This window comes from Marmota monax, unplaced genomic scaffold (assembly GCF_021218885.2).
Source record: "Marmota monax isolate L192 unplaced genomic scaffold, Marmota_monax_Labrador192_F-V1.1 WCK01_AAM20220418_F8-fsc00057, whole genome shotgun sequence".
Lineage (NCBI taxonomy): Eukaryota > Metazoa > Chordata > Mammalia > Rodentia > Sciuridae > Marmota > Marmota monax.
The window spans coordinates 6,666,256-6,694,010 of NW_026693933.1; the positions used below are offsets into that span (position 1 = coordinate 6,666,256).

General features: G+C 35.1%; 1 protein-coding gene across 1 annotated transcript in view; it reads left to right on the top strand.

Annotated features, from left to right (window-relative positions):
- The first annotated feature begins 1,584 nt into the window (after positions 1–1,584).
- Positions 1,585–27,755, top strand: part of Abcb5 (ATP binding cassette subfamily B member 5) — a 130,285-nt gene continuing 104,114 nt past the window's right edge. The window contains 4 exon segments of the mRNA XM_058585314.1: positions 1,585–1,637; positions 14,299–14,356; positions 15,866–16,016; positions 19,044–19,098. Of these exon segments, the coding sequence (XP_058441297.1) occupies positions 1,585–1,637; positions 14,299–14,356; positions 15,866–16,016; positions 19,044–19,098 (317 nt within the window).

Consider the following 27,755-nt stretch of genomic DNA (forward strand, 5'->3'; position numbering starts at 1 on the left):
TGTTATAGATGTAGGAAAACAACAAAAGTAAATCAGAGAAAGATGATTTTTTTTCAGAGAACAGTAATGAAGCAGTAGAATCAGTGCCTTGAAGAAAGTATTTCTCAATAAATATTTGCTGTGCAAATGTCCCATTGACCTATTAAAGGCATTTATTTTACCCATCTTAACTACTAAGTCAGCTAACCAAAATGATTTTACGGGACTGAACAATAGAAAACTAGCTATAGAGACACTACCAATTTTTTGCAATAAAAGAATGTTTATTTGGTTCAGTGCATTTTCTTTGCTGGTGTTGTTTCCCAAGTTCAGTATGATGTGAAGAACACGGTGTGCTTCACAAGGTAACTCATCAGTGGTTATAATCAGATATGACACCGGTGTGATCAGAAAACAAGTTTGGTAAACCACTGTTACAGAAGTACAGTTGGTTCTTTGTTGAGAGAAAAACTATACATGACTTGATGTAAATGAAAAAAAGATCATGCACTTTCCAAGGTAAGTTTTGTTTTGATTTCTTTTTATAAATATAAGCTGTATTATAGCATTGTTAATTCCTATAAGATGCAAATGATTGATATTTACCAATTGTTTTATGACTTCTCTATTTTTTCACTTTTCTTACGTATATGTCAAATTACTGAGATGGTATAATATCATTATAGTAATAATAAGTACTTCCTTCCAAAAAAGCAAGAATAAATTGATGGGTAACTATTTGTATCATGCCTTCATTCTGGGTGCTGAAAGCATTTCTGATCCACTGAAATCCTTCATTAAGAAGTTTAGTTCTTGAAAACTGAAATCCACATCTTTAGAATCATCTCAGCATAGGGTAATATATGGCCTAACAAGTGAAGTCAAGTCATAGACATTTGTGTACATACACAACAAACTAATAATGTCTGAACATAACGGTGATTCTAACATAAACCAATATCCTGAAGTGCCATCCAAAGGATGAATGTATTGTGCATAACACAGTTTTAATGATAATGGATTTCAAATTATTCTGTTTTATAATTGCCCATGTATCATGAGAATCTCTAACTTGCTTATACTTGATGAACAAGAAAGCTCTACTTCCTCAATCTGCTAGATAACAGAAATTACAACATCATTTTATTATTTTATAGAGAAAACTAAATCAGAGGTAGCTGGAAGGTTTTTTTGTTTTGTTTTGTTTTGTTTTTTTTTTTTTGTCAATTACAATCAAATCAGTGGCAGAAGAGGAGTACAATACAACATCCTGGAAAACCACATAGTTTCACTTTCATTTTTCTCCTTTTATTCCCATTCCAAAAATTTTATTAACTTGAATCTAAACCAAGAATGAAGTGAAGAAGTTAAAAATTCAATGAATAATTTCAACTCCTTTAGAGATATACCTAACTAGAGGAAACTGCTTAACCAGAAACATGGGTTAGAGTGAAAGTGTAGGCAGGGCTTAATTCTGAGCAGCTTGCTTTTTCAGAAACTGGTAGGGATGTTAAGAATGTTGTATATCAACCAAGAGAAAAAAATTCCCATGGTCATGCTACATTTGACAATATTTTATTTCAGAACAACTAAATTGTAGATAAGATGGCAAATTATCAAAGAACTGAAGAGATGCAAGAAAATTTCCAGAGAAATGGGTAAGCTGTCCTTAAATTCTACAAAAAAGTGTTAGTGTGCAACTAAAACTATACTTTATTCTTTTCACATCCATATCAAGAGTGTTTATAATTTTTTCAAATATAGTAATGCTGCTTGCATTTTGCAGTACTTCAATACAGTCAGTATTAAAACTGGTTTAACAGTGACATTAGGACAGGTAGCAGCAACAGAAATAGCAGATTTATTAAGTAAATGTACAGGAAAGATGTCTGCAAATTTTCATTTCAATTTCTATCACCTTTCCTTCCATGGGGTGCATTAATTTTCTACTGAATAGATGTCTGTGTGTATATGTATTTATACAATTTGTGCACCCATAACTTATTTATAGATGTAAAATAAAATCTATTTTAACTTTCACAATAACAACAGTGTTACACTTGGATATACAATCTATAAACTGGAGAGGACCCCTCTATGTCACATGGTTTATTAATGTAGGAAATAGCCCCCAAAAAAGTTCTCCCTGCATACCATTTTCCTATGGGTCAGAACAACTGTATCAGAAAACTTTTTTTAAATTATTATTTGTTCTTTTTATATATTCATGACAGTATAGTGTATTTTGGCATGTTGTACAACATGGTGTGTAACTTGTTCTAATTAGGAACCTATTCTTGTGGTTATACATCATGTGGAGTTACCTGATCATGTATCATATACAAGAATAGAAAAGTTATGTCCAATTAATTCTATAGTCTTTCCTATACCCATCTCCCCCTCCCTTCCCTTCACTCCCCTTTGTGTAATTCAGTGGACTTCTATTCTTCCCCTCCTCACCTTCCTTTGTTGTGGGTTAGATTTCACAAATCAGAAAGATATAATTTATTGGGACTGGCTTATTTCACTTAGCACAATATTCTCCAGTTTCATTCATTCACCAGCACATGCCATAATTTTATTCTTCTTTAAGGCTGAGTAATATTGCATTGTGTATATATGTCACATTTTCTTTATCTGTTCATCAGTTGAAAGATACCTATGTTGGTTCTACACCTTGGCTATTGTGAATTGAGCTACTATGAACATTGATGTGGCTGCAACACTATATGCTGCTTTTAAGTCCTTTGGGTATAAGCCAAGGAGAGGGATAACTGGATCAAATGATGGTGCTAATCGAAGTTTTCTAAGGAATCTCCATACTGGTTTCCATAGTGGTGGCACCAATTTGCAATCCCACCATCAATGTATGAGTTTGCCTTTTTCCCCACATCCTTCCCAACATTATTGTTGCTTATATTATTTTTTTAGAGCTCCCTCATTTGTTTATATTTTTATTTTCATTTCTTACATACAAGACAATAGTGGACTGCATTACAATCATAATTATCCATTCACAACACCATTTTTCGTAACTCTGTATATAAAGTATGTTCTCACCAAATTATGCCATTATACATGAGCTCTCTTATTATTATAATATTTTTGCATTAAAATTCTTAATACACCTTTATACCACAATGTATCATATCTTTGATTGTATATAAGGTATGTTGACACCAAATTCACATCTTCATACATGTATTTTGTATAATGATGAGAGTCTCCTTCCACCATCCATGCTATTCCCCTTCTCCCTCACTTTCCCTCCCACCCCTATTCCTTATCTAGAGGTAATCTTTCTCTCCTGCTCTCCCTCCCAACCCCATTTTGAGTCGCCCCCCCCTTATCTCATTTGGCATTTGGGTTTTTTTTTGGGGGGGGGGAGGATTGGCTAACTTAGCATAATCTGCTCTAATGCCATCCATTTCCCTGCAAATGCCATTATCTTATTCTTTTTTATTGCTGAGTAATATTCCATTGTGTACAAATGCCACATTTTTTTAATCCATTCATTCACTGAAGGACATCTAGGTTGGCTCCACAGTTTAGCTATTGTGAATTGTGCTGCTAGAAACATTGATATGGCTGTGTCCCTGTAGTATGCTAGTTTTAGGTCCTTTGGGTATAGTCCGAGAAGGGGAATAGCTGGGTCATGGTGGCTTCATTCCCAGCTTTCCAAGGAATCTCCATACTGCTTTCCAAATTGGCTGCAATGTACGAGTGTACCATTTTCCCCACATCCTTGCCAGCGCTTGTTGTTTGTCTTCATAATGGCTGCCACTCTTACTGGAGTGAGATAGTATCTTAGCATAGTTTTAATTTGCATTTCTCTGATTGCTAGAGATGAAGAGCATTTTTTCGTATATTTGTTGATTGATTGATTGTACATCCTCTCCTGAGAAGTGTCTGTTCAGGTCTTTGTCCCATTTATTGATTGGATTATTTGGGTTTTTTTTTTTTTTGGTGCTTATCTTGTTGAGCTCTTTATATACCCTAGAGATTAGAGCTCTATCTGATGTGTGAGGGGTAAAAATTTGTTCCCAGGATGTAGGCTCCCTATTCACCTCACATATTATTTCTTTTGCTGAAAAAAAATTTTTAGTTTGGAACCATCCCATTTGTTGATTCTTGGTATTAATTTTTGTGCTATAGGTATTTTATTAAGGAAGTTGGGGCCTAGCCCCACGTGATGGAGATTAGGGCCTACTTTTTCTTCTATTAAACGCAGAGTGTCATTCTGACTGGAATGAGATAAAATCTTAGAGTAGTTTTGATTTGCATTTCTCTAATTGCTAGAGATGTTGAACATTTTTTCATATATTTGTTGATTGACTGTATTTCTTCTTCTGTGAAGTGTCTGTTCAGTTATTGTGCCCATTTATTGATTGTTTTGTTTGTTCTTTTGGTGTTAAATTTTTGAGTTCTTTATATATCCTGGACATTAATGCTTTACCTGAGGTGCAGGTAGTAAAGATTTTCTCCCATTCCATAGGCTCTCTGTTCACATTCTTGATTGTTTCCTTTGCTGAGAAGGAGCTTTTTAACTGGCTACCATCCCATTTATTCATTCTTGATATTTCTTCTTGTGCTTTAGGAGTCTCTTTGAGGAAGTTGTTTTCTAAACTGACATGATGAAAGGTTGGGTATATTTTTTTCTTTCAGTAAATGCAGGGTCTCTGGTCTAATGCCTAGGTCCTTGATCCACTTTGAGTTGAGTTTTGAGCAGGATGAGAGATAGGGGTTCAAATTCATTCTATGATGTATGGATTTCCAGTTTTCCCAGTACCATTTGTTGAAGAGGCTACCTATTCTCCCACATATGTTTATGATGTCTTTATCTCATATGGGATAACTGTATTTATGTGGGTGTGTCTCTGTGTCTTCTATACTGTTCCATTGGTCTTCATATCTGTGTTTGTGCCAATACCATGTCATTTTTGTTACTATAGTTACCATAGCTCTATACTTAATTTAATATCTGCTGTTGTGATGCCTCCTGCTTCAATTTTCTCCCTAAGGATGGCTTTGGCTATTCTGGGTCTCTTGTTTTTCCAAATGAATTTCATGACTGCTTTTTCTATTTCCATGAAGAATATCATTGGAATTTTAACAGGAGTTGCATTAAATCTATGTAGTGCTTTTGGTAGTATGGCCATTTTTGACAATATTAATTCTGCCTATTCAAGAATGTGCTAGATCATTTCATTTTCTGAGGTCTTCTTTAATTGCTTTCTTTAGTAGTTTGTAGTTTTTCTTGTAAAGTTCTTTTGCCTCTTTTGTTAGATTGATTCCCCAGTATTGTTTTGCTTTTTTTAAGGATATTGTGAATGGGATAGTTATCCTGATTTCTCTTTTAGATGACTTGTCATTGGTGTATAGGAATGCAACTGATTTATGGTTGTTGATTTTATACCCTGATACTTTCCTGAATTCATTTATGAGTCCTAGAATATTTCTGGTAGAGTTGTTATGGTCTTCTAAATGTAGAATCTTGTCATTGGCAAATAGGGACAGTTTGAGCTCTTTTTTTTCCTATTCATATTCCTGTAATTTTTTTCCTAATTGCTTTTGCTAGAGTTTCAAGGATTATGGTGAATAGAAGTGGTAAAAGAGATCATCCCTGATTTACTCATGTTTTTAGAGGGAATGCTTTCAATTTTTCTACATTTAGAGTGATGTTGGCCTTAGAGTTATCATATATAGCTTTTATAATGTTGAAGTATGTTCCTATTACTCCTAGTTTTTCTAGTGTTTTAAATATGAATGGATGCTGTATTTTGTTAAATGCTTTTTCTGCATCTATTGACATAATCATGTGATTCTTGTCTTTAAGTCTATTGATGTTTATGTTTATTTCCTTATGTTGAACAAATCTTGCATCCCTGGGAAGAACCTTACTTGATCTTGCTGCACTTTTTAATGTTTTCATATGTGATTTGCCAGTATTTAATTAAGAATGCTCATCAGGAATATTGGTCTGAAATTTTCTTTCCTTGATGTGTCTTTGTCTAGTTTTGGTATCAGGGTGATACTAGCTTCATAGAATGAAGGGTTCTATTCTTTTACTATTTCATGAAATAATTTGAGGCATATTGGTGTTAATTCTTTTTTTGAAGGTCTGGTAAAACTCAGATGAGAATTTATCTCATCTTGGGCTTCTTTTTCTTGGTAGGATTTTGATGGCATCTTCAATTTCATTGTTTAAAATTGATCTGCATAAATTTTTTATGTCTTCCTAATTCAATTTGGGCAGGTCACATGTCTCTAGAAATTTGTCAATGTGTTCAAGATTTTCTATTTTTTTAGAATATAAATTTTCAAAACAGGTTTTTATTTTGTCTGAATTTTACAACTATCCATTGTAGTATTTCCATTTTCATTACACATTTTAGTTATTTGAGTTTTGTCTCTCTCTTTGTTAGCTTGGCTAAATGTTTATCTGTTTTATTGATTTTTTTCAGAAAACCAATTTTTCTTTTGTTGATTTTTAAAATTTTTTTCTTTTGTTTTAATTTCATTGATTTCAGCTCTGATTTTAATTATTTTCTATATTCTATTGCTTTTGGTGTTGATTTGTTCTTCTTTTTCCAGGGCTTTGAGATATAAAAGTTTACTTGGTGACTTTCTATTTTTTCAATGAGTGATCTCAATGCAATGAACTTTCCTCTTAGAACCTCCTTCATAGTTTCTTAGAGAGATTTGATATGTTGTATTGCTACTCTCATTTACCTCCAAGATTGTGTTTTTTTTTTTAATTTCACCCCTATTTCTTCAGCTCTTCATCAGTCATTCAATGGCAATGGTGTATTATTTAGTCTTCATGTGTTAGTGTGGCTTCTACTTTTTATTTTTATTTTATTATTAATTTCTAATTTCATTCAATTATGATATGATAAAATCAATATATTATCTCTATTTTTTTTTGTATTTGCTAACAGTTGCTTTGTGGCCTAAGATATGGTCTATTTTAGAGATTGATCCATGTGTTGCTAAGAAAAAAGTGTATTTGGTCACTGGATGAAATATTCTAAACATGTCTGCTAAGTCTAAATTATTAATTGTATTTTTAGTTCTAGAGCTTCTATATTTAGTTATTGTTTTGAAGATCTATCAATTGGTAAGAGAGGTGTGTTGAAGTCACCAAGTATTATTGTTGTGATCTACTTGATTCTTGAGATTGTAAAGAGTTTATTTCATGCCTGTACCTGGTAGAACTCAGCTTCATTGTTTGGGGCATAAATATTTAAGATTGTTATGTCTTGCTGATATATAGTTCCCTTAAGCAGTATGAAATGACCTTCTTTGTACCTTCTGATTAATTTGAACTTGAAGTCCACTTTATCAGATATGAGGATATAAATCCCTGTTTGTTTTTGAGATCCATGTGAATGGTAAGTTTTTTTCACATCCTTCAGTCTGTGAATGTATTTATCTAAGAGGTGAGTCTCCTGGAGACAGCATATTTTGGTTTTTGTTTTTAAATTCAATCTGCCAGTCTATGTCTTTTAGTTGAAGAGTCTAAGCCATTTACATACAATGTTTATAATTCCCTGTCATTTTGAATTATTCCTGGTTTTTAATTTAAATTAGTTTCCCTTTTGATTGACTATTCTCTTAGTGTAGTTCCTCCATTTGCTGGTTTTCAGTTTTATTTTTTATTTCTTTTTCATGAAATACTTTGTTGATAAATTTTTGTAGTGCAGATCTTCTCGTTGTGAATTCTTTTAACTTTTGTTTATTATGGAAGGTTTTTATTTCATCATCAATTCTGAAGCTTAATTTTGCTGTGTGTAGTATTCTTGGTTGGCATTCATTTTCCTGCACAGTTTGGTATGTATTATGCCAAAACCTCATAGCTTGAAGGGTCTGGGTTGAAAAATCAACTGAGATCCAAGTTGGTTTCCCTCTAAATGTGGCTTTTTGATTTTTTTTTTTTTTTTTTTTTGGCAGCCTTTAGATTCTAAACTTATTCTGTATGTTAGGCATTTTCATCATCATGTGCCTTGGTGTGTGTCTATTGATATTTTGTATATTTGAGTCCTATATGCTTCTTGTATTTGATTTTCCATTTCATTCTTAAGATACGGAAAATTTTTAGATATTATTTCATTAAAAAAATATGAAGGAGACCCTCAGGGTTATACAAAATTACATACAAGAGGAAGTGAGGGGAAAGGGGAAAAAAATACAAGGGGGAGAAATGAATTACAGTAGAGGGGGTAGAGAGAGAAGAGGGGAGGGGAGGGGAGGGAAGGGGGGATAGTAGAGGATAGGAAAGGCAGCAGAATACAACAGACACTAGTATGGCAATGTGTAAATCAATGGATGTGTAACTGATGCGATTCTGCAATCTGTATACGGGGTAAAAATGGGAGTTCATAACCCACTTGAATCAAAGTGTGAAATATGATATATCAAGAACTATGTAATGTTTTGAACAACCAACAATAAAAATTAAAAAAAAATATGCATTCCTTTGTTTGGTATTCTGAACCTTTATCTATCCCAATAAATCTTAAGTTTGATCTTTTCATGTTATCCTGTATTTCTTAGAAGTTTCTGTTCATGGTCTCTTAACATCTTTTCTCCATAGTCAACTTTATTTTGAAGATTATGTATTTTGTCTTAATTGTCTGAAACTCTGCCATCCCACTGGTCTAGTCTGCTTTGTGATACTTCCCAATAATTTTTAAATTTGATTTATGGATTTCTTCATTTCAAGGATTTTTGCTCATTTTTTTTCAGACTCTCTCTTTATTGAGGTGGTATTTCACTTCCTGTGTTTTCTCTTTGATTTCACTCCTTACATTATCCTTTACCTAACAGATTAGTTTAACTGTGAACTTTTTAAACTTCTCTGACACTTCTTTCACGGTGGTATTATGGATTCTCTTTTTGATGTACTTTGGTTTCTTTGGGATGGATTGTTCCCTTGCTTTTTCATGTTGTTTATGTGTCTACACATCTAAGAGTTGGTTTTGAGGCAGTAGAGTTTCTACACTGTTGACTTATAGTGTCCCTAAAGATTTCTCGTACCTTACAAAGTTTAGGGGGAGACAGATAATAACAACAACTGATGCAAACAACTTATATCATTAGACCAAATAGCCCTTGCTATGAAATCTACAATGTTTATTGTCACAATAACCAAAAATTATATGACCAGCTATTGTCCACAGTAAAAACAATAAATTTACAAAAGGTTTTACAATTTCAGTTGGTGACCAGGGATTGAACAGAAGTGACATAGGGTGTGATGATTGTGAGGGAGGAAGAGAAAAAAAGAAATAAAAAATTAAAGGAAGAGTATAAGAACAATAGAGAGTGGATGTTAGCAGAAAAGAGAAAGAGCTGAGGGAAACTGAGAAGTGAGAGAGAAACATATATAAAATAAAAAGTGAAAAAATATTAAAAATAACTACAAAAAGAAATAAAAGATACAAGAATGTAACCAATATATACTAATCAAACACCTTAGTCTTCAAAGTATCGATCCAAAAAAAAAAACCATCTTGAAATAAAATGGTAAAAATGAAAAAAAATAATGATATATGAATAAGTATCCAGTTAAAATAGAATTCTTTTAAAAGAAAAGAAGAGATGAGGTAGTAAAAATGGGTTTGTAGATTCAATAAGTGAATAGGACAAATGCAGAGGCAATGTAGGATATGTTTATAAGGGGAGAGAACAAAAAAAATGGAAGTAAAGGAGTTAGAAGAAGAGAGAGAGACAAAGAGAGGAAGAGAGAGAGACAAGCACACAATAGGTTTAGCTGTTAGAAACAAAGAGAAATAGAAACAAAGGAAAACAGAGTTGTGAAAGAGACAACAGAAAATCAATCCAAAATATACTAATCAAAAATTCTAATCCTCAAAACACAGAGCACAAAAAACAGCTACCTTCAAGAAATGCTAAAACCGATAAAGCAGAAACAAATGTGTCTGCGTACAAAAGTCCATCATGGATCAGTCATTAGACATTCAAAACCAAAACAAAAACAGAATAGTCAATGAGAATATTTGCCCACTGTCTGTGCCAAACTGTCTTTCTGTTTCTCAACTTTTCTTCTCACTGGGATTGTGTGAGGGGCTGTGGAAGATGCTTTAGGCTTCACTTTCTGGGTGTAGCTGCCTTTGTGTTCTGTGAGATGAATTCCTGCAAGTGAAGCTCCCAGTGGCCAGTGTTCAGTCTGGTATTGCCTCAGGTGTTTTATTATGTGGGGAGTTTTTAGCCACTGATGAATCAAGCACTTTAGGATTGTACCTCACTCCTCTCCTTAGGGCACCACTTGTGGGAAGTGGGAGTGGGCCCTTCACTGGTTCTGTTGTTCAGGGATACTGCCTTTGTTTGGCTTCTGAAGGACTCTTTCCCAGCTCTGAGCTCAGGCCCTCCACTCTGTTCAGTTTCTCCCTGCCCTTGTTCAGTGGAGCAGGGGAGGGGAGGAGCCAGCTTTCTCAGGCCTCTCTGATCTGTATTTCCCTCAGGCAAAATGGTCTCCCCATGCCAGAAATTCTCTGTGCCCGAGATTCTCCTGATGTGCTTGGTTTACTTTAAATCTCACAGTTGGGGTCTGCTGGTCATGTATTGGTTTTATTCCTGAACTCAAGGATCTCAGTTCCCAGTCTGAGTTCCCAGTCTCATGGAGGTATTAAAATGTTTCCACCCTGGGCTCCCTGTACCCAGCTGGCAGACCATGATTTTCATGCACCAGTTTATTGGACCAAATAGCTTCTGGGTTGGCCCAGGCCAGGCTGCCCCTTCAGTCCTGAGATTCCCCATACCAAGATCTTCCCACCACTTTTTGATCTTTTCTGACTTTGTGTATTTTCTCTGCTCCCACCTGGAGCTCAGCTCCAATTCTATTCCTATAACCTTAGTCTGATATACCCCAAATTTCCCAGTATCCAAGGCTCTCTGTCCAGTATTGAGTATCAATGGATCAATGGAGTGTTTTGTTTTTTTCTTTTTTCACTCACCTTCCAGAGAAGTAGTTTTCTTGCTGTTTGCGTCCCTAGTCACCCAGTGGTGAGAAAAGCCACTTCCCACTAATCCGCAATCTTGCCTTCAGAAAACTCTTGAAAATAAAGAAAATTTCTCTTTGGAATTGTTGTTGTTGTTTCATAGGGATTTCTTGTTTTATTACTTTATTTTGAATTGGCTAATAATTGTGTATATTTATGAGGTACAGTGTGATGCTTGATACATGTGTACATTGTGGAATTAGTAAATCAGGCTAATTAACTTATCTGTCACTTCACATTCTTATCATTTCATTGTGGTGACAAAGTATAAAATCCTATGTTTTAGCAATTTTGAAGTATATAATATTATTAATTACAGTCAATATGCTGTGCAAAAGGACATTGAAACTTACTCCTCCTACCTAACTGAAAATATGCTCCTTTTGTTCAGCATCTCTCTTTCCCCAAATCACCCACCCCCTCAGCCTCTGGTAATGGCCTTTTTTCTACTCTATACTCCTGAGAGTTTAACTTCTAAGATTTGAAAAGAAGTGAGATCATATAATATTTGTCTTTTGGTGCATTGTTTTTTTTTATTTGTTTTTTGTTTCCAGTTGGCATAGTTTTCTTTTTTTAAAAGGCTGAATAGTATCCCATTGTATATTTATATCACATCATCAATTCATCCATTATTGGGCACTTAGGATGTCCCCCTATCTTGGCTATTATGAGTAATGCTGAAATAAACATGAAAATGCAAACAATTCATCAAAGTATTGATTTCAATTCCTTTGCATATATAACTAGTAGAGGGATTGCTAGATCATATAATTCTATTTCTAGTTTTTTAAGGAATCTCCAAACTATTTCCCACAGTGGCTGCACCTGTGACTATATTAAAAAAATCAAATATTGGGAACATATGAACATAAAAGAGCTACGTTTTACACCCTGTACTGCTTCAATTTTGGTTATGTTGCTGTTATTATTTTCCCAAGGTAAACTAAACTTTCTCATAACTTTAGCCATACAGCCTAAGCACAATTTCCTCATAATTTCAAAGCAGATTCTCAAAATTCTATGCCCTAAAGTGATGAGGGAGAGATGAGAAGACAAATTTATTTTAGAATTCATTTGTACATTTGAACATTATTTTTGGACTGAAATTACATCATCAGTATGTATTTCACAAGCAGCATTATAACTCTGTAGTTAAAAGTTTAAACTCGGGCTGGGCAGGTTGGCACAGGCCTGTATCCCTGCAACTCCAGGCTAAGGTAGTAAGATTGTAAGTTCAAGACTAGTCTCAGCACCTTAGCAAGAACCTGTCTCAAAAAATAAAAATTTAAAAAGGACTGGAGATGTGGTTGGGTGGTTTATCACCCCTGGGTTCAATCCCTAGTACCAAAAAATAAACAAATAAAAGATAGATAGATAGATAGATAGATAGATAGATAGATAGATGAAGGAAGTTCAAGCTGTGGATTCAGACCTAAGTTTAATCACACTTTGTAGACTTGGGAGGTTTACTCTGTGACTCAGTTTTCTCATTTTAAAAATGGTCTACTAGCAACTTCATTATATTTATTTAGATACAGTGGTGGACTCCTACCCCCACCTCCCCAAAAAGCTAATAGATAAATGGGAACACAACTGCAACATCTGCGTTCACAAAGAAAACTAGACTGGAAAGTGGATAATTTTGCTAGTTACCACGAAGAATTGGGGAAGTACATGCCTGATTTCATTTGAATGACAGAAAAAGACTAAAGAGGGGATGACTACAATCCAAAAAGAAAGAAAAGAACAAGTGTTGGTGAGGATGTTGAAAAACTGGAATTCTTAAGCATTGTTGGTAGGAATGTTAAATGAAGCAGATGCTGTGGAAAAGTATGGTGGTTCCTCAAAAAATAATAGAAATACCAAAAGGTTTCACAATTCTGCTTCTGGGTATATACTCAAAAGACTTGAAAGCAGGGCTGGGGTTGTGACTCAGTGGTACAGTGCTTGCCTAACATGCATGAGGCACTGCGTTTGATCCCCAGCACCATATAAATATAAACAAATAAAATAAAAGTATTGTGTCCATTTGCAACTAAAAAAATATTTAAAAGAAAGAATTGAAAGCAAGGAGTCAAAGAAATATTTGCATGCCTATATTCATATCAGCATTATTAGCAGTGGCCAAAATATGGAAGAAATCCTAGTGTCCATCAATTGATGAATGGATCAACAAAATGTGGCATTGTACATGCAATGGAATAGTATTCAGCCTTGAGAACAGGGAAATTTCAACATGCTACAATATGAATGAAAATTGCAGACAATTTGTTAAGTGAATAATTCAAGAATGATCCTTGAAAACATTAAGCCAGTTGCAAAAGGAAAACTATTGCATGATTCCACTTATATGAGATACCTATCATAGTCAGGTTCATGGAGACAGAAAGTAGAATGGTGGCTGCCAAGGGCTGGGGAAGGGGACAATACAGAGTAGCTTAATGGATATAGGGTTTCAGTTTTGCAAAAGGAAAAAAGTGTTGTGGATGAAAATGATAATACAACAATGTGAACATATTCAGTGCCCTGGTTGTACACTTTAAAGTGATTAAGTAGATAAAGTCTGTTGTTATGGTTTGGATGTGTGGTGTCCCCCAAAACCTAATATGTGAGACAGTGCAAGAAAGTTCAGAGGACAAAGATTGGGTTGCAAGAGTCTTAACCCAATCAGTGATCTAATTTCCTGATGGGGATTAACTGACTGGTGACTGGAGTGATAGGTGTGGCTGGAGGAGATGGGAACAGGGGCGTGGCTTTAGGTAGATACTTGTATCTGGCCAGTGGAGTATCTCTCTCTCTGCTTCTGGATCATACGTGAGCTGCTTTCCTCTGCTACACTGCTCCTCCATGATGTCTTGCCTCACCTCGAGCCCTGAAGAATGGAGCCAGCCTTCTGTGGACTAAGACCTCTGAACTGTGAGCCCTCAAATAAACGTTTTCTCCTCTACAGTTGTTCTGGTCTAATCTTTTAGTCACAGCAGTGAAAAAGCTAAAACTTCTGTTATATAGTTTCTGTCACAGTTTTTAAACAATTTTACTTCAGATGCACGTCTTTATTTGTCTTTATTTCTACTTAGTTAACAAAGTTAACAAAGTTAGAAACAGCCAGTGACGACTTCCTTTCCCAGTGCCTTTTCAAGAAATCTTTGTACTGTCTATTGTTAAATTTGGTTTTGAAACTTCGGTGTTTGTAAGTGTCTAAAGTTACTACCAAGGGCAATATTTGACATTTAGCAAAATGCTAATTAGAAAATTTTGCAAATTATGTTTATACTGTAACTTTTCCATTTTCTAGAACACTACAAGAACAACTTCCTAAAACAAGAAAGCAAGCTGTTGGAGCTATTGAGATAGTAAGTGATATCAAGTAGAAAGTGCACATATCAGAACATTTTAGGGAACTGTCAGTGGTGCAGAGAAGGATTATATCTGGTGGTTTACATCCATTGGTTAGGGGAAAGAAGAGTTTAAAGAGGAATTTATCAGAGTGTTAATTCCAATAAGAAAAATATAAACAAATATAAAGTCCCACATTAAAGGATAAGAAAAAATAGCACAATATCTACACATTTATGAAGATGAAGGATTATGAGAGACTTTTAATTTATTTACATTTAAATATTTCCCAATAATCCCACTTTGATAATGTGAGTTACAGTTATCATCTCAAAAAGTGTTATAAATCTTTTTTAAATAAAAAATAATTATCTTAGTATTTCATAAAGCTTACATAAAAGAAAATGTGTCTGCACATTTCTTTGGAATATGTGCAAGGAACATTTTCATGCATACATTCTCAGACATTCCCTTTACCAACTCTCATCTCTAGGCCTCGCTGTCAATGTTATTAGAAATATATAGGAAACAATTGTTTTTGAAAAGTTAATTTTTTTTAAATATGGGAAGTAGCAGAATATGATAACTTTTATCAAGGAGATAGAATGCTATTCTGGGGGACAGCAAGGGAGCAATATCCTGTTATCATAGGTAATACTGAATAAAATGCTGCAGAAGCTACTCATAAATCCTGATTAACTATTGCATGAATGAGTAGAAAAACATAACATTTTCTCAACTCCACCCAAAATAAGAACTAAGTTCCTCTTCTTGTTGTTCTAGTATAATTACACTACTATGCTTTTTTATATTCTTTTTGATCTCTCACTAAGATAAATAATCCATGTTTCCAAATTTTGTTCCCAGTTTGGTTTTGGAATGGTGTTGTAAGAACCAGTACAGAATAGAATATAATGCATTGAATACTTAGCTAAGCTTTCAAGCATTTCTTTTTAATTCTAGTCATGCAAATTATTATAGATCCTTACTCACAGGTTAGACACTGTTCTGGTTACAATGAATCCGAGGAACTCAAAAAAGTTAGAAATATAATTTCTTACATTTTAACTAATTGGTTTCTGTTTACTGCATATAGTGGTGACAATGCTGTCATCCTGATGAGCCTAGGGAATTAGAAATTCCCCAGTTAATTTTTCATAAACTAAAATATTATCACTGCAGTCTTTGAAAATATCTTAACCTATCCCAATATTAACTAAGTAGAAAAAAGCTTCTGATTCATGCCCACATCTGATCGGACTTATGCAATCATCTACAGTTTATACAGATTTAAATGCTGTATTTTTTTTTCAAAGAGTTCCTCAAAATCTATTGTAAAGTCTTAATATTGGACTTTGGTTTTGGTTTGGTTTGGTTTGGTTTGGTTTATATATAAATGCATATCCCTGATTTTATAACTTTTTAATTTCAATCAATTTGTAAAGTTGCATTTACTTGATGGCAAAAGCTCTGGGTTGTGACGTTTGTTTTACAGCAATCACAGTACCTTGCCTTGTTTTCCTCAGTTCCGCTTTGCTGATGGACTGGACATCGTGCTCATGGTCCTGGGAATATTGGCATCACTGGTAAATGGAGCCTGTCTTCCTTTAATGTCTCTGGTTTTAGGAGAAGTGAGTGATCACCTTACTAGTGAATGTCTAGTCCAAACCAACACAAGTGAGTACAAGATTTATTTTTCTGGATTCCTGGGGACCCAAAATCATTTAATAAATAAAACAGGAATTAAGCTCATAGTGCAGATTATTGCATTGTAAACAATAACTGTATAATATGTACTTAAATCATTTATTCTTCTATATCGCTAGATACTAAAGAATCTAATAGTTCTTGCTAAGTTCTCCAGAGAAACACAATCAATAAGTGTGCATGTGTGTAGATGCATCTCTGTGTGTATGTATATGTATACAAAGAGAGAGAGATAGGCCTGTGTGTATATGTATACATATGTAGCTACTTGGAGTACTTTAATAGACATAGACAAGCTTGGCACTGTAGAGCACACTTCAACAAGGAAACATCAAAGAATATGCAGAAAATAATAGTTCAAGAGACAAAAATATCCTCAATAAAGATAAGGGGGAAACCTACCAATTGAGTATACAAAAAAGGTCTCATTTTACTCATTTATAGGCATTTTAAATATTACTCATATTTGTAGGAATCCTTCTGTATGCGTGTGTGTGTGTGTGTGTGTGTGTGTAAAGAGAGAGTGATTTTAAGAAATTTACTTACATGATTATGGAGTTAGGCAAGTCTAAAATATGCCAGATGCTGGCCAGTCTGAGCCCCAGGAGAGAACTAGTGCCACAGGTCAAGTCCAAAGGCTTGCTGATGGTGTGCAAGAATCCTCTGAAACCCACTATGGTTAGGCTTGTTTCTCTGAAAATTCAAATATCGCTCTATCAGAAGTGGTGATTATACCAGGTTTTAATCAAAAGTTTGGACCATTCCATTTCACTTATCAGTAAAAAGAAGAAATCAAGAAAGTAAGAATGGCTAAATCTTTCTGGCTACTTGGAGTTCTTCAATAGACATGGACTTGCGTGGCACTATAGGACATAATTCAGACAAGAAGCAGCAAGGAACATGCAAAAACTTACAGTACTATAGACCAAAATCTTGATAAAAGATATGGAGGGAAATTTAGCAATTGAGTGTGCAAAACTATTTTCATATCACCCGTAGACATTTGCTCCTATTTCCTGTGCTTGCAGGCATCTTTCATGCATCCTTTCTAGTGTCCTATTTCACAGCCATGTCCTTCAAGGTCACATTATTCCTTAAAATGAAAATTCTAGTGATTCTCCTATATACAGTTTCTTTTATCAAGTATATATTATAAATATAAGTAATTCCCTGATTTACTTACATATTTGTCCCCAAACTGCACACTAGGAAGTATCCTTATAGCTATTTTTTAAAAACTGGGGCAAGTAACTCATTAAAACCTAAATGTCTTGTAGATACTGGTCTAGCTTTGTGTACTTTTGTCAGTGCCCTATTTGACTTTCAATACTAATTTAAGCCTTTTTGTTTCCCACCTAAACGTTAATAATCTTTCAAGTGTCCACTTTTATTTGAATGAAATACATCCACTGCTTCCATCTCTATATCCATCCAGGTGATAGTTGCCTGCCTAATTGTTAAAAGATTTTAATAATATAAGTAAAACTGAGGATATAAGTGAAATTAAAATTTTATATTTTAATAATTTAAGCTAAGTTAATTGTCATTTGGAAGGACCCAACAGTTCACTAAGAAAAATGTATTGATTGCCAACTATATGAATGAGTGAGTGGTAAACCTAGCAACAGAGGGCAGTCGCTTGAGGGTGCTCCTTTTGTTAGAGGTATTCTATAATTGATTGCCTTACAAGCCTTGTACAGCAACTGGCAATGCATCCTGACTGATATTGCTTCGGTGAATTTTAGCAAATATGATAATCATAAAAGCAGTTTTGATAAGGATTTATATACATTTGTGATATTATTGGTATATTATAACAGATTATTAAACCCTTTAATAATAACTTTATTATTTATTAACATTGATTTCCTAGGACAATAATATGATTATTTTCTCCTATAAATGAAACGTGTATAATAACCATCATTCACTGGGTGTTCATTTTGGTGCCAGAGCTGAATTTCTTTACATATTATCTCTATTAATACAGTATCCAAAATTAGATTTTGTTATTTTGATGTCATTGTGATACCATCTTAGAAATAATGTTTATTCTATTCATTAGCTCAGTTAAATCTCATTAACATTTTTTACTAGGTTTTAAAATCTTCACTTCTACCATGTCAATTCTATTATTTTTGAAAAGCCTGCTTCAAAAATTTTTCTTCCCACAATTCCACAAACAGAATAAGGGAGAAATAATAATTTCCATATAAATAAATTCATAGACATTATTTTAGGGAATAGTGTTATGACTATATAAGATATGAAAAGTCATGATGCCTTTATAATGTTGATTATAGAGTTTTAAACACTAAAATTATGGCAGTGAATATTGACCACATTTGTGTTGTTGGTAAAGTCAGGACCATGGTATAACATTATTGTACAACGAATTTTTTACAATATATATGAAGTATTTTCTACTAGAATATTTTACTAGAACTATGTTTTACTAAAAATTTACATGAAAGACTTGTAACCGAAGGATTATTTGAAACATGGGTTTATTATGTGACTATCCTAGTTGTAACCCCACATATTTCAGTGAGTTTCCTTTCAGGATTTTCCATGACTACTAGTTCTAGAACTTCCACATGAGTTCTGGCTTTTCTTGAACTTTCTAAATCATTTGGGGTGTATCACACTGAATTCTAAATGTATGATCTCAAGTAGGAATAGGGAGTTATGTTACTGTTGCTTTCCTGACTGTTGCCTGATTAGAGGAGTCCTAAAGAATTCTTCCTGAATATGAGCTACATTGTTAGTGTTTCCTTGTATTTTTACACATTGCATGAATATTTCTTGAGAGCAGAGATAATTATTTCAACTACTAGTTTGAAGAATAGAAAATAAGATGATCCTAGGCCTATGTTAGGCATGAAGTACATTTTCTCTAGAAAGTTCTATGTTTAGTTTGGAGGAATACCTATGAAATAGTGTGGCTAATTGAAAATTACTTTCTTTTATAATTTAAAAAAAAACTTTTTTTTACAGCAAATTCTCAGAACTGTACTCAGTTTCAAGAGAAGCTGAATGAAGACGTGACTATGTAAGTCCAAATGGAGTGTTGATATCATACTGCATGCCCTCTCTGCCCGCCACTCTATTCCACACTACAATAAAACATAGTAAAAAAAATTAGTCTGATTATTAATTTTATATAATAGCAATTAAAGTAAATAAGTTCTTCTCTTTTGTTTGGTATTTATAACATAATTAGTGAATAATTCTTCCTCTATTTGAAAAGTATACAGATCACATGTGTCTTTGAGAAAATTGTCATCAGTAGAAAAGTTATGACAATTTGCATTTTTATAGCAACTTTGCCTTCTAGAACTGAAGGATCATGTCCTCAAAGATAAAGGACTTTCTTTAAAAAAAAAAAAACTATTTTCTTTCAAAGCCTTGTAGGAAATGCTATTTACATAAATTGAAAAGATTTCTATAAATTTAAAAATTGAAAAGCTATATGCTATAAATAAATAGTTAAAAAAGTAAGGAGTAAGGTTTTGTTCAGACCAATTTTAGAAACTAATTATTTAGATTATTATAATAAATTATATCCAGAATAAAAATAGTAAAATCTGAATAAAAATAACTTATAAAGACATTCTGTTTTTATTCACATTTATTCACTCTGTCCCATATTGCATTGGTTAGGAAGATGCTTCTTTACTGAGCATGTTTGCTGCCCCGGACCTGTGTGGGCAGCTGAATTTAAGGTTGCTCATGTGAATTTCCAGAGACACCAAATAAAACACAGACACACCCTGTACCTCTAAACAAGTTTCAGGATGGCTTCTCCATTCTCGGCCTCAGGCTCCCCAGATGGGAGAGCAAGACAAAGTCATGAGAGCCTGATGAGAGAGAAGAAGCAAATTCAGAAGTGGGCTTTTATTGGGGGGACACTTGTTCTTAGAAAGTTCCATCCAAAAAAGGCCAGAAGTGGCAAGGTTACAAGGGACAGGTGAGGGTAGTTCAACCCAAGGGGCAACATGCCTACATCTGAAGACACACCTTCAACTTCCTGAACCAGGACAACACCCAGATCACTACAAAATGTAGCGATGGTCAAAGCCTCTTGCTTCAGGATGGAAGGAGCAAGTCATTCAGAGTGGCTCCCTACATATTTCCCCTTCTTTCTTTGAAAAAGAAGGTGATGGGTTACTATTTCAAGTTCCGAAATCACTGTTTTGAAGGCTCGCCATCCTGCAATTACAATTCAAGAGAGAATTAGTAGCAAAGAGAACAATATAAGGATATACCATGAAGAATGTTTAAGAATGTTTCCAGGGTTAAAGCCATTCAATTTTTTAAGTATTTGATCAGCTAAAGAAGTAGGACCCAAAAACTCAATCTTACTTTTTGTATATCTTGAATATGATGATGGAGCTCCAAAAGATCCAAGATGTTATTATTATTTTGCCAAATACCCAATAAATGGTTTTTAATCTTCTCCCAATCCCATTGGGAAGCATTGTATTTGGCAGCAGAAACACACACATACTTATAGCTAGCATGACATTTAAGTCTTTCCTTGAATTTTATAGACACTTTTAGACAGCCAAAGTTCATTACCAATATTTATGACAGTAGCCTCTAAGGCATTTAGCTTCATCTCAATCCTCGTATCAATATTTATTTGATGATGAAGAGCCTTGAAAGTATTCTGAGCCAGATTATTAAGAAAATTTGTGTGTTGAATATTTTGAGATACAGCTGTGACTATTGAAGCAATAAAGGAAACTAAGGCAACAACTCCCACTATTAAGAGACCAAGAGCACGTTTAGGTATCACTAGTTGGGCATGTATTTGTTGTAAGACTTGAAAACCAGCATCAGCATATCATGGCTCTGAAATATTAGCTGACAATAAGACAAAAGAGGGCTGATAAAGAATCAGTGTTCCTTTCCCTCTATTATATCTAGTGATACAGGTAGTTAAATTCCATTTATTACATGTTACAAGGTATCTATCATCTTTCCTTTTAACTTTTACATTTCCAGTAATTAAAACGTAAGGAGATTGAACACAGGCCCATAAGCCATAACAGGAACCTTTCTTACAGTTTTTGTCTACAAAGTCTGGTAAAGGTTTGTCAGTAAAACATAAGAATTCTGAGGCAGCAATTAAGCACCAAACATCTTTCTGAATGCCACCTTCGCTGAAGGTCAAGATGTTACTAACAAATCCTCTGGGAGTCATGGCAGTACCCTTGAGCAATTGCCTTTTGTCAATTTTAGGAGACCAATCCAAAATATACCCACTATTTCTAGACACCTTATGTTGTACTGCAAAAGTATTTATACAATCTATCTACATAGGAAAGGTGCCGATTTCTATCGCAGAATGGTTAGGACAATGAAGTATTCATGGAGGTTCTGCCGAGATGACTGGTTTGTTATGAGAAAGTCCCATTTTAATAATTGATCTGATATAAGGTTTTGAGTCACCAGGAACTGTACAATTAGTTGATCTAGGTCTCCCAACTACTGTCTTTTCCTTAAATGACACTTTTAGACAGCCAGCCTGTTTATTGTGGGACTAACACAAGACAATTGAGCACTATAGCCAGAATAATTAAATCCAGTCACATGATTGGGAGTAATGTGGGTGTTGTAAATAATCCCATCAGATATAAGTCATTAGTAAATACTGGGATAGATTTTCTAGTCCACACTGCTGAGTGTACTAAAGGTGGATCTTATGTCCAATAAGTTTCTCCCTGATTCCCATTTACCTGACAGCTCAATAGAGCTAATATTGCAGCAAGCATCCTTGTTAGAGATTTAACTTTTCCTTGCTGTTGAATCATTCGTGCAGCCTGCAGCATCAATTTCCTCAGATCCTTCCATGAGCGTAGCTTCCTCATTCAATCTCTATGAGCCCTCTTTCTTCTTCTCTTCCTTCAAGAGTTCCTCTTTTTGAGGGAAGTCAGGTCTGGCATCTCTGGGTCAATCTTCAGTCATTTGAATATTGGTTCTATGTCCTCCATGCCTGATGGAGGTACCAAAATAGGACGAAAAGCACCTTCTGGGAAAATACAAGCATGACCTCTTCCCCACATAATCACTGGATCTGGTCCTTTCCACTGACAGGTCTGCAAGTCCTTCCACCAAACTCGGCCTAAAGGGCCTGTTGCCATGGAAGACATGTGTCATTCAGCTGCAGTGCAACCTTCTGAGTTCACAATTTAGAAAATTTAAAATGAACAGAGCATGATTAAGGTTATTTTGGGGAGTCCTAGTCCTATCTCCCCCTTTTAGTTTTTGTAATTGTAGCTTAATAGATAAATGAGCTCATTCTACAATGGCTTGACCTTGAGGGTTATAAGGAAACCCTTATGGTCAATATGAAACTCTTGGCAAAATTTTGAAAAGAAAGGCTTACATAAGATGGTGCATTATCAGTTTTAATCTGTAAAGGACATCCTAATACTGCAAAGGCAGCTAAACAATGAGAGATAACATGTTGAGTATTTTCTTTTGCACAGGCTATAACAAAGATAAATCTAGAATAAGTATCTACATTTACATGTACATAACATTGTTTACCAAATTGAGGAATCTGAGTTACATCCATTTGCCATAATTGATTTGGTTTTAATCTGCAGGGAATACCCCATGGTAAAGATGGAATGTGTATAACCCATTGGGGGCAGTGACGTACAATTTGACGAGCCTATTCTCTAGTAATATTAAATTTTTTATGTAAACTAAAAGCATTTTGATGATGCAAAGAATATGAAGCTTGTGCACAGTCATACAAAGACATTTTCTGACAAACAGCAACCAATTTATCAATCTTATCATTACCTAATGTTAGAGGCCCTAGAAGATTAGTATGGGCCCATATGTGGCCTATAAAACATGGGTGCTTTCACATTTGTACTGTCCTTTGTGGGATATGAAATAAATTGAATAACTCTTGTGATGATGTATACCCAATAATTGAAGTTTCAATATTTTTTGTAACTCCAACTGCATATATGCTGTCAGAATAAATATTGATGGGCTCATTTGCAAAATCACTTAAACACAAATGAGAGCTTGAAGTTCTGCTAATTGGGCAGAAGCATATGAGGTTTGTATTATCTATGTATGAGCATGACTATAAAAACCTGCTGTACCTAAGCATGAGCCATCAGTGAATACTGTTAGTGCACCATCTATTGGTTGTGCACGTACAATCCTGGAAATATGAATGAAGTTACCAATGCAAATTGAATAATTTTATCACAATGATAATGACTGTCTGACCAGGAAAATTAGCAAAAGCTACTTGCCCAGTATTAGAAGTTTGAAAAAGCCAATAATTCTGTTGAGCAGAAAATGGAATGATTATAATATTAGGTACTGATCCAAATAGCTGTAAAATTCTTGTTCTGCCTTTTATCGCTAATTGAGCAATAAAATCATGAAAAGAAGTTAATGACTTTTGAGGAGAGTAGGCTAAATGAATTCACTCAATAACTCCCAATGTCTGCCATATAACCCCTGTAGAGGCATAAGCAGTTGAAAATATTAATAAATATATAGGCTCTTTTGGATTAATTCTAGTAAACTGAGCATTCTTAATAGCAATTTCAATTTTCCTCATAGCTGTTCTTGCTTCTGCTTTGAGCTGATGAGAAGTTGGAGAAGGACCTCCCTGTAATATCTGGAATAAAGGACTTAAATCTGAAGTAGTTAGCTTTAAAGATGGCCTCAGCCAATTAATATCTCCTAATAATTTTTGAAAATCATTAAGGGTGTGCAGCTCCTTGATTCTTATTTGTAAGTTTTGAGGACAGATTGTATGTTCTTCAATCACATAACCTAGATATTGAAAAGGAGATGTCTTGCACCTTCTCAAGTGCAATGCAGAAACCCATTGCTGTGAGTGAAGTCTCTAATTGGGCAAAAAATTTTAAGAGTACATTTGAATTAGCATGAGCTAAAAGTATGTTATCCATAAAATGAATAATATATGCATCAGGGAATTTTTCTCTCATAGGCGTGATAGCCTGTGCCATAAAATTTTCACATAGGGTAGGACTGTTACAAATTCCCTGAGGCAACACTTTCCAGCAATATCTTTTAACTGATTCTTTAAAATTAATTGCTGGGACACTAAAGGCAAACTTTTTACAGTCATCTGGGTGAAAAGGTATAGAAAAAAAAGAATCTTTTAAATCTACTACTATCAAATAATAATCTAAAGGAATAGCTGTAGGAGAAGAATGCCCAGATTGTAACACTCCTCTATGGGCTCTATAACACGATTAATAGCTCTAAGGTCTTGTAATAATCTCCAACTACCAGATTTTTTCTTAATTACAAAGACGGGTGTATTCCAAGGGCTGAGCATAGGCTCTGAATGACCAGCCTGAAGTTGTTCCTCAACTAACATGTGGGTTATTTTAAGTTTTTCCCCTGTTAGAGGCCACTAAATAACCCAGATTGGCTCTTCTGTGAGCCAATCAATTTTTTCTGCTCTTCTTTGGGTCAGGGAAAAAGTCAGGGCCCCTACCAAAAATTTTGGTTGAGTGCATTAATTAATCTCTGTTGGGAAGATTGGTTAATAGGTAGGTACCCCTTCTGTAAATTTCCCTAGGAGTAAGTCCTTGATTAAGTCCTTCAAATAACATGAGAGAATTTGTAGTTACTAATAATAATCCTAAACTGCTTAAAATATCTCTACCCCATACCGGGCACTCTGAGCAGGTTGAAATATCTGTTCTATGCCCTCTAAATTGGCAGGAGCAATATGTAAAGGCCAGCTTTTTGCCCAAAATATATGAGATAAAACAGATTTATCTGCCCCAGTATCTTGAAATGTTTTAAGATTGATTTTAAGTTCCAGTAAGGGGCACTCCTGCCAGATTAATTTAGCCCTGTACACTCAGTCCAGGGACCCAGAAGTTGAAGTCTAAAGCGGGCTGTCTGTGTAACAACAAGACAGAACTAACAGTCCTAACTGTGCCAGTACGTCTTTGGTAGAGAGCTGAATGGCATTTTCTGATTACACAGTGATTTTAATCTCTAAAATCTGAATCAATAACCCTGGTATTACCTGAATTCCCTCTTTTAAATTATTTTGTCCCAAAATTAGGCATATGGTACCTGGGGGGTAATGGCCTATGGATTCCAGTAGAAATTTGCTGTGGTCCCATTCAGGTGTTAAATTTACTACCATGGCTGGTCATAAAACTATCCTCTGGATGGAGGTGACTGGTAATAATGACAATCCGCTATGGCCACCTGTGATGACATCAGAACCTGTGACTCTGACTCCTCTTCCCCTGCAAACTGCAGAGCCCCCAGGGTTTTTAGGGCCTGGGGTTGGCCACGGCCCAAAGGAGGTGGAACAACACCATACCTGTTCCCATCTCCCCTTACCATGCTGCTTTTTGTGCGGGAGTGCCAGCGGCGTAAATCAGAGGAGGTCTCTGCCCTATTGTGCCGAGATTCGCAGTCCTGTGCCAAATGCCCAGTCCTACCACAATTGAAACACTGCCCTGGAGAATGACGTCTCTGTGATTGGGGCTGGAGTACCTGTTTTAAAGCCACAGCGAGCGTAAAACCTTGTAATTGTGCTAGACCAACATCCACACAAAGGCAAATAAATTCAGGAACTGTCCCTTTCTTCCAATGGGGTCGGAGGAGGATGTCCTGACAAACTTTATTGGCGGTTTCAAGTGCTAGCTGTTTGACTATGAACCCAGCGGACTTTGAGTTTCTGATGAATCTGTTCGCTGCCTGGTAACAGGCACACCACGAAATCAGAGAATTGTTCTTCTGATCCCTGTTTAATTTAGTCAGATTAAGACTAAATCCAATTTAGATTGATCCCAGGAAGATATCTCATGCCACGCCCTTTTGGCACATGCAGTGATCTGATTACAAATGGCTAGATCATAATTTAATTGTCTCTATAGGTCTGCAAATTCCCCAGTTCCCGTTAACATTTCCAAAGGGGCATCAAAGCTTTGCCTTCTGTTCCTCTCAACCTGCTCAGTACAATAATCAGTCTAGTGAGATCACCAAGGGAGATAATAACCCCCGGAAAGGCAAGATTTTGCCATAGAAATCCAGTTATTTGGGGGTAAAGGCTTATGGCATAACAAATCAAGTAGGCTTTGCACAAAGGGTGAGTTTGGACCATAGGTATAGCAAGAGCTTTTGAGCTCCTTTAGAGTCTTAAAAGGAACTTCAGCGTGCATGTGGACATGCTGGTTTTGTTTGTTAATCTGCTCAAAGACTGGAAAAAGCTGAAAATATGTAATGTCTTCCCCCACTTCCTGCGCTCTTCTAAGGCCACATTGTAGAGGTGTTAGCATGGCGACCGCCAGTTCAGAGTAATTATTGAACTCCATTCTCCCAGAGGAGAGCAGCTGAATTTTAATGGTGTGTGCCAGGACAGCTAGACATAATTTAGCAAAACCCTCCTCCAGGTCTTCCTCACCTTCTGACTGAGTCCATTAAGAAAAATGTGACTCTTTTTTGTCTGTATCTTCCTGTCCATTTTGTTACTCTCCATTTTGAATCTGCATCACAGAAATCCTATCAGGGATAGTTTCCTCTTTTCAACACACCCCTTGGTGGTCCTCTAAACTGCTGGGTCTGTCTGGCTCAGTGGAGACTGAACTTTTGGTCCTAGGTCTTGCCCCAAGGCCATCTGTTCGTGGTTTGTGAGCTGCAGACTGATGGAAAATTGACTCCACCCTCCACCCTCTACTGTCCATTCATCATTCAATAGTGTATTATTTAGTCTCCAGGTATTAGAGTAACTTTATTTTATCATTGGTATTTAATTTTATTGCATTGTGATATGATAGGATGCAAGGTATTATCCCTATTTTTTTTTTTATTTCCTAAGAGTTGCTTTGTGGCCTAAATTATGGTCTATCTTAGAGAAGGATCCATGTGCTACTGAGAAGAAAGTGTATTCAGTCACTGGTGAATGAAATATTCTATATGTGTCTCTTAAATCTAAATTATTAATTGTATTTTTAGTTCTTTAGTGTCTTTATTTAGTTTTTGTTTGGAGGATCTATCCAGTGGTGAGAGAGTAGTGTTAATGTCACTCGGTATTATTATACTATAGTACAGTTTCTTCTGAAATTGAGAAGGGTTTGTTTGATGTACATAGATGCTCCATTATTTGGGGTATAAATATTTAAGGTTGGTATTTCTTTTTGATATAGAGTTCCCTTAAGCAGAATGAAATGGCCTTAATTTTTCTCTCCTGATTAACTTTGGCTTGAAGTCCACTTTAACAGATATGAGGATCTAAATCCCTATTTATTTATAAGATCCACATGAAAGATATGTTTTTATTCATCATTTTATCTTGAGTCTGTGAATGTCTTTGCCTATGAGGTGAGTCTCTTGGAGACAGCATATTGTTGGGTCTTGTTTTTAATCCAATCTTCCAGTCTTTTCTTTTGATTGATGACTTTAGGCCATTTACATTCAATGTTTCATTGAGGAATGACTTTTACTCCTTGTCATTTTTAATTATTTCTGGTTTTTAATTTGAATTTGTTTCTCCATCAATTTCTTGTTCTTTTAGGGTAGTTCCTCCCTTGGCTGGTTTTCACTTTTATTTTTCATTTCTTCTTCATGAAATGCCTATGAGTATATTTTAAGGGCAGGCTGTCTAACATTTTCTAGCTTTTAAATTGTTTCATCATGGAAGGTTTTATTTCATCATAAATTCTG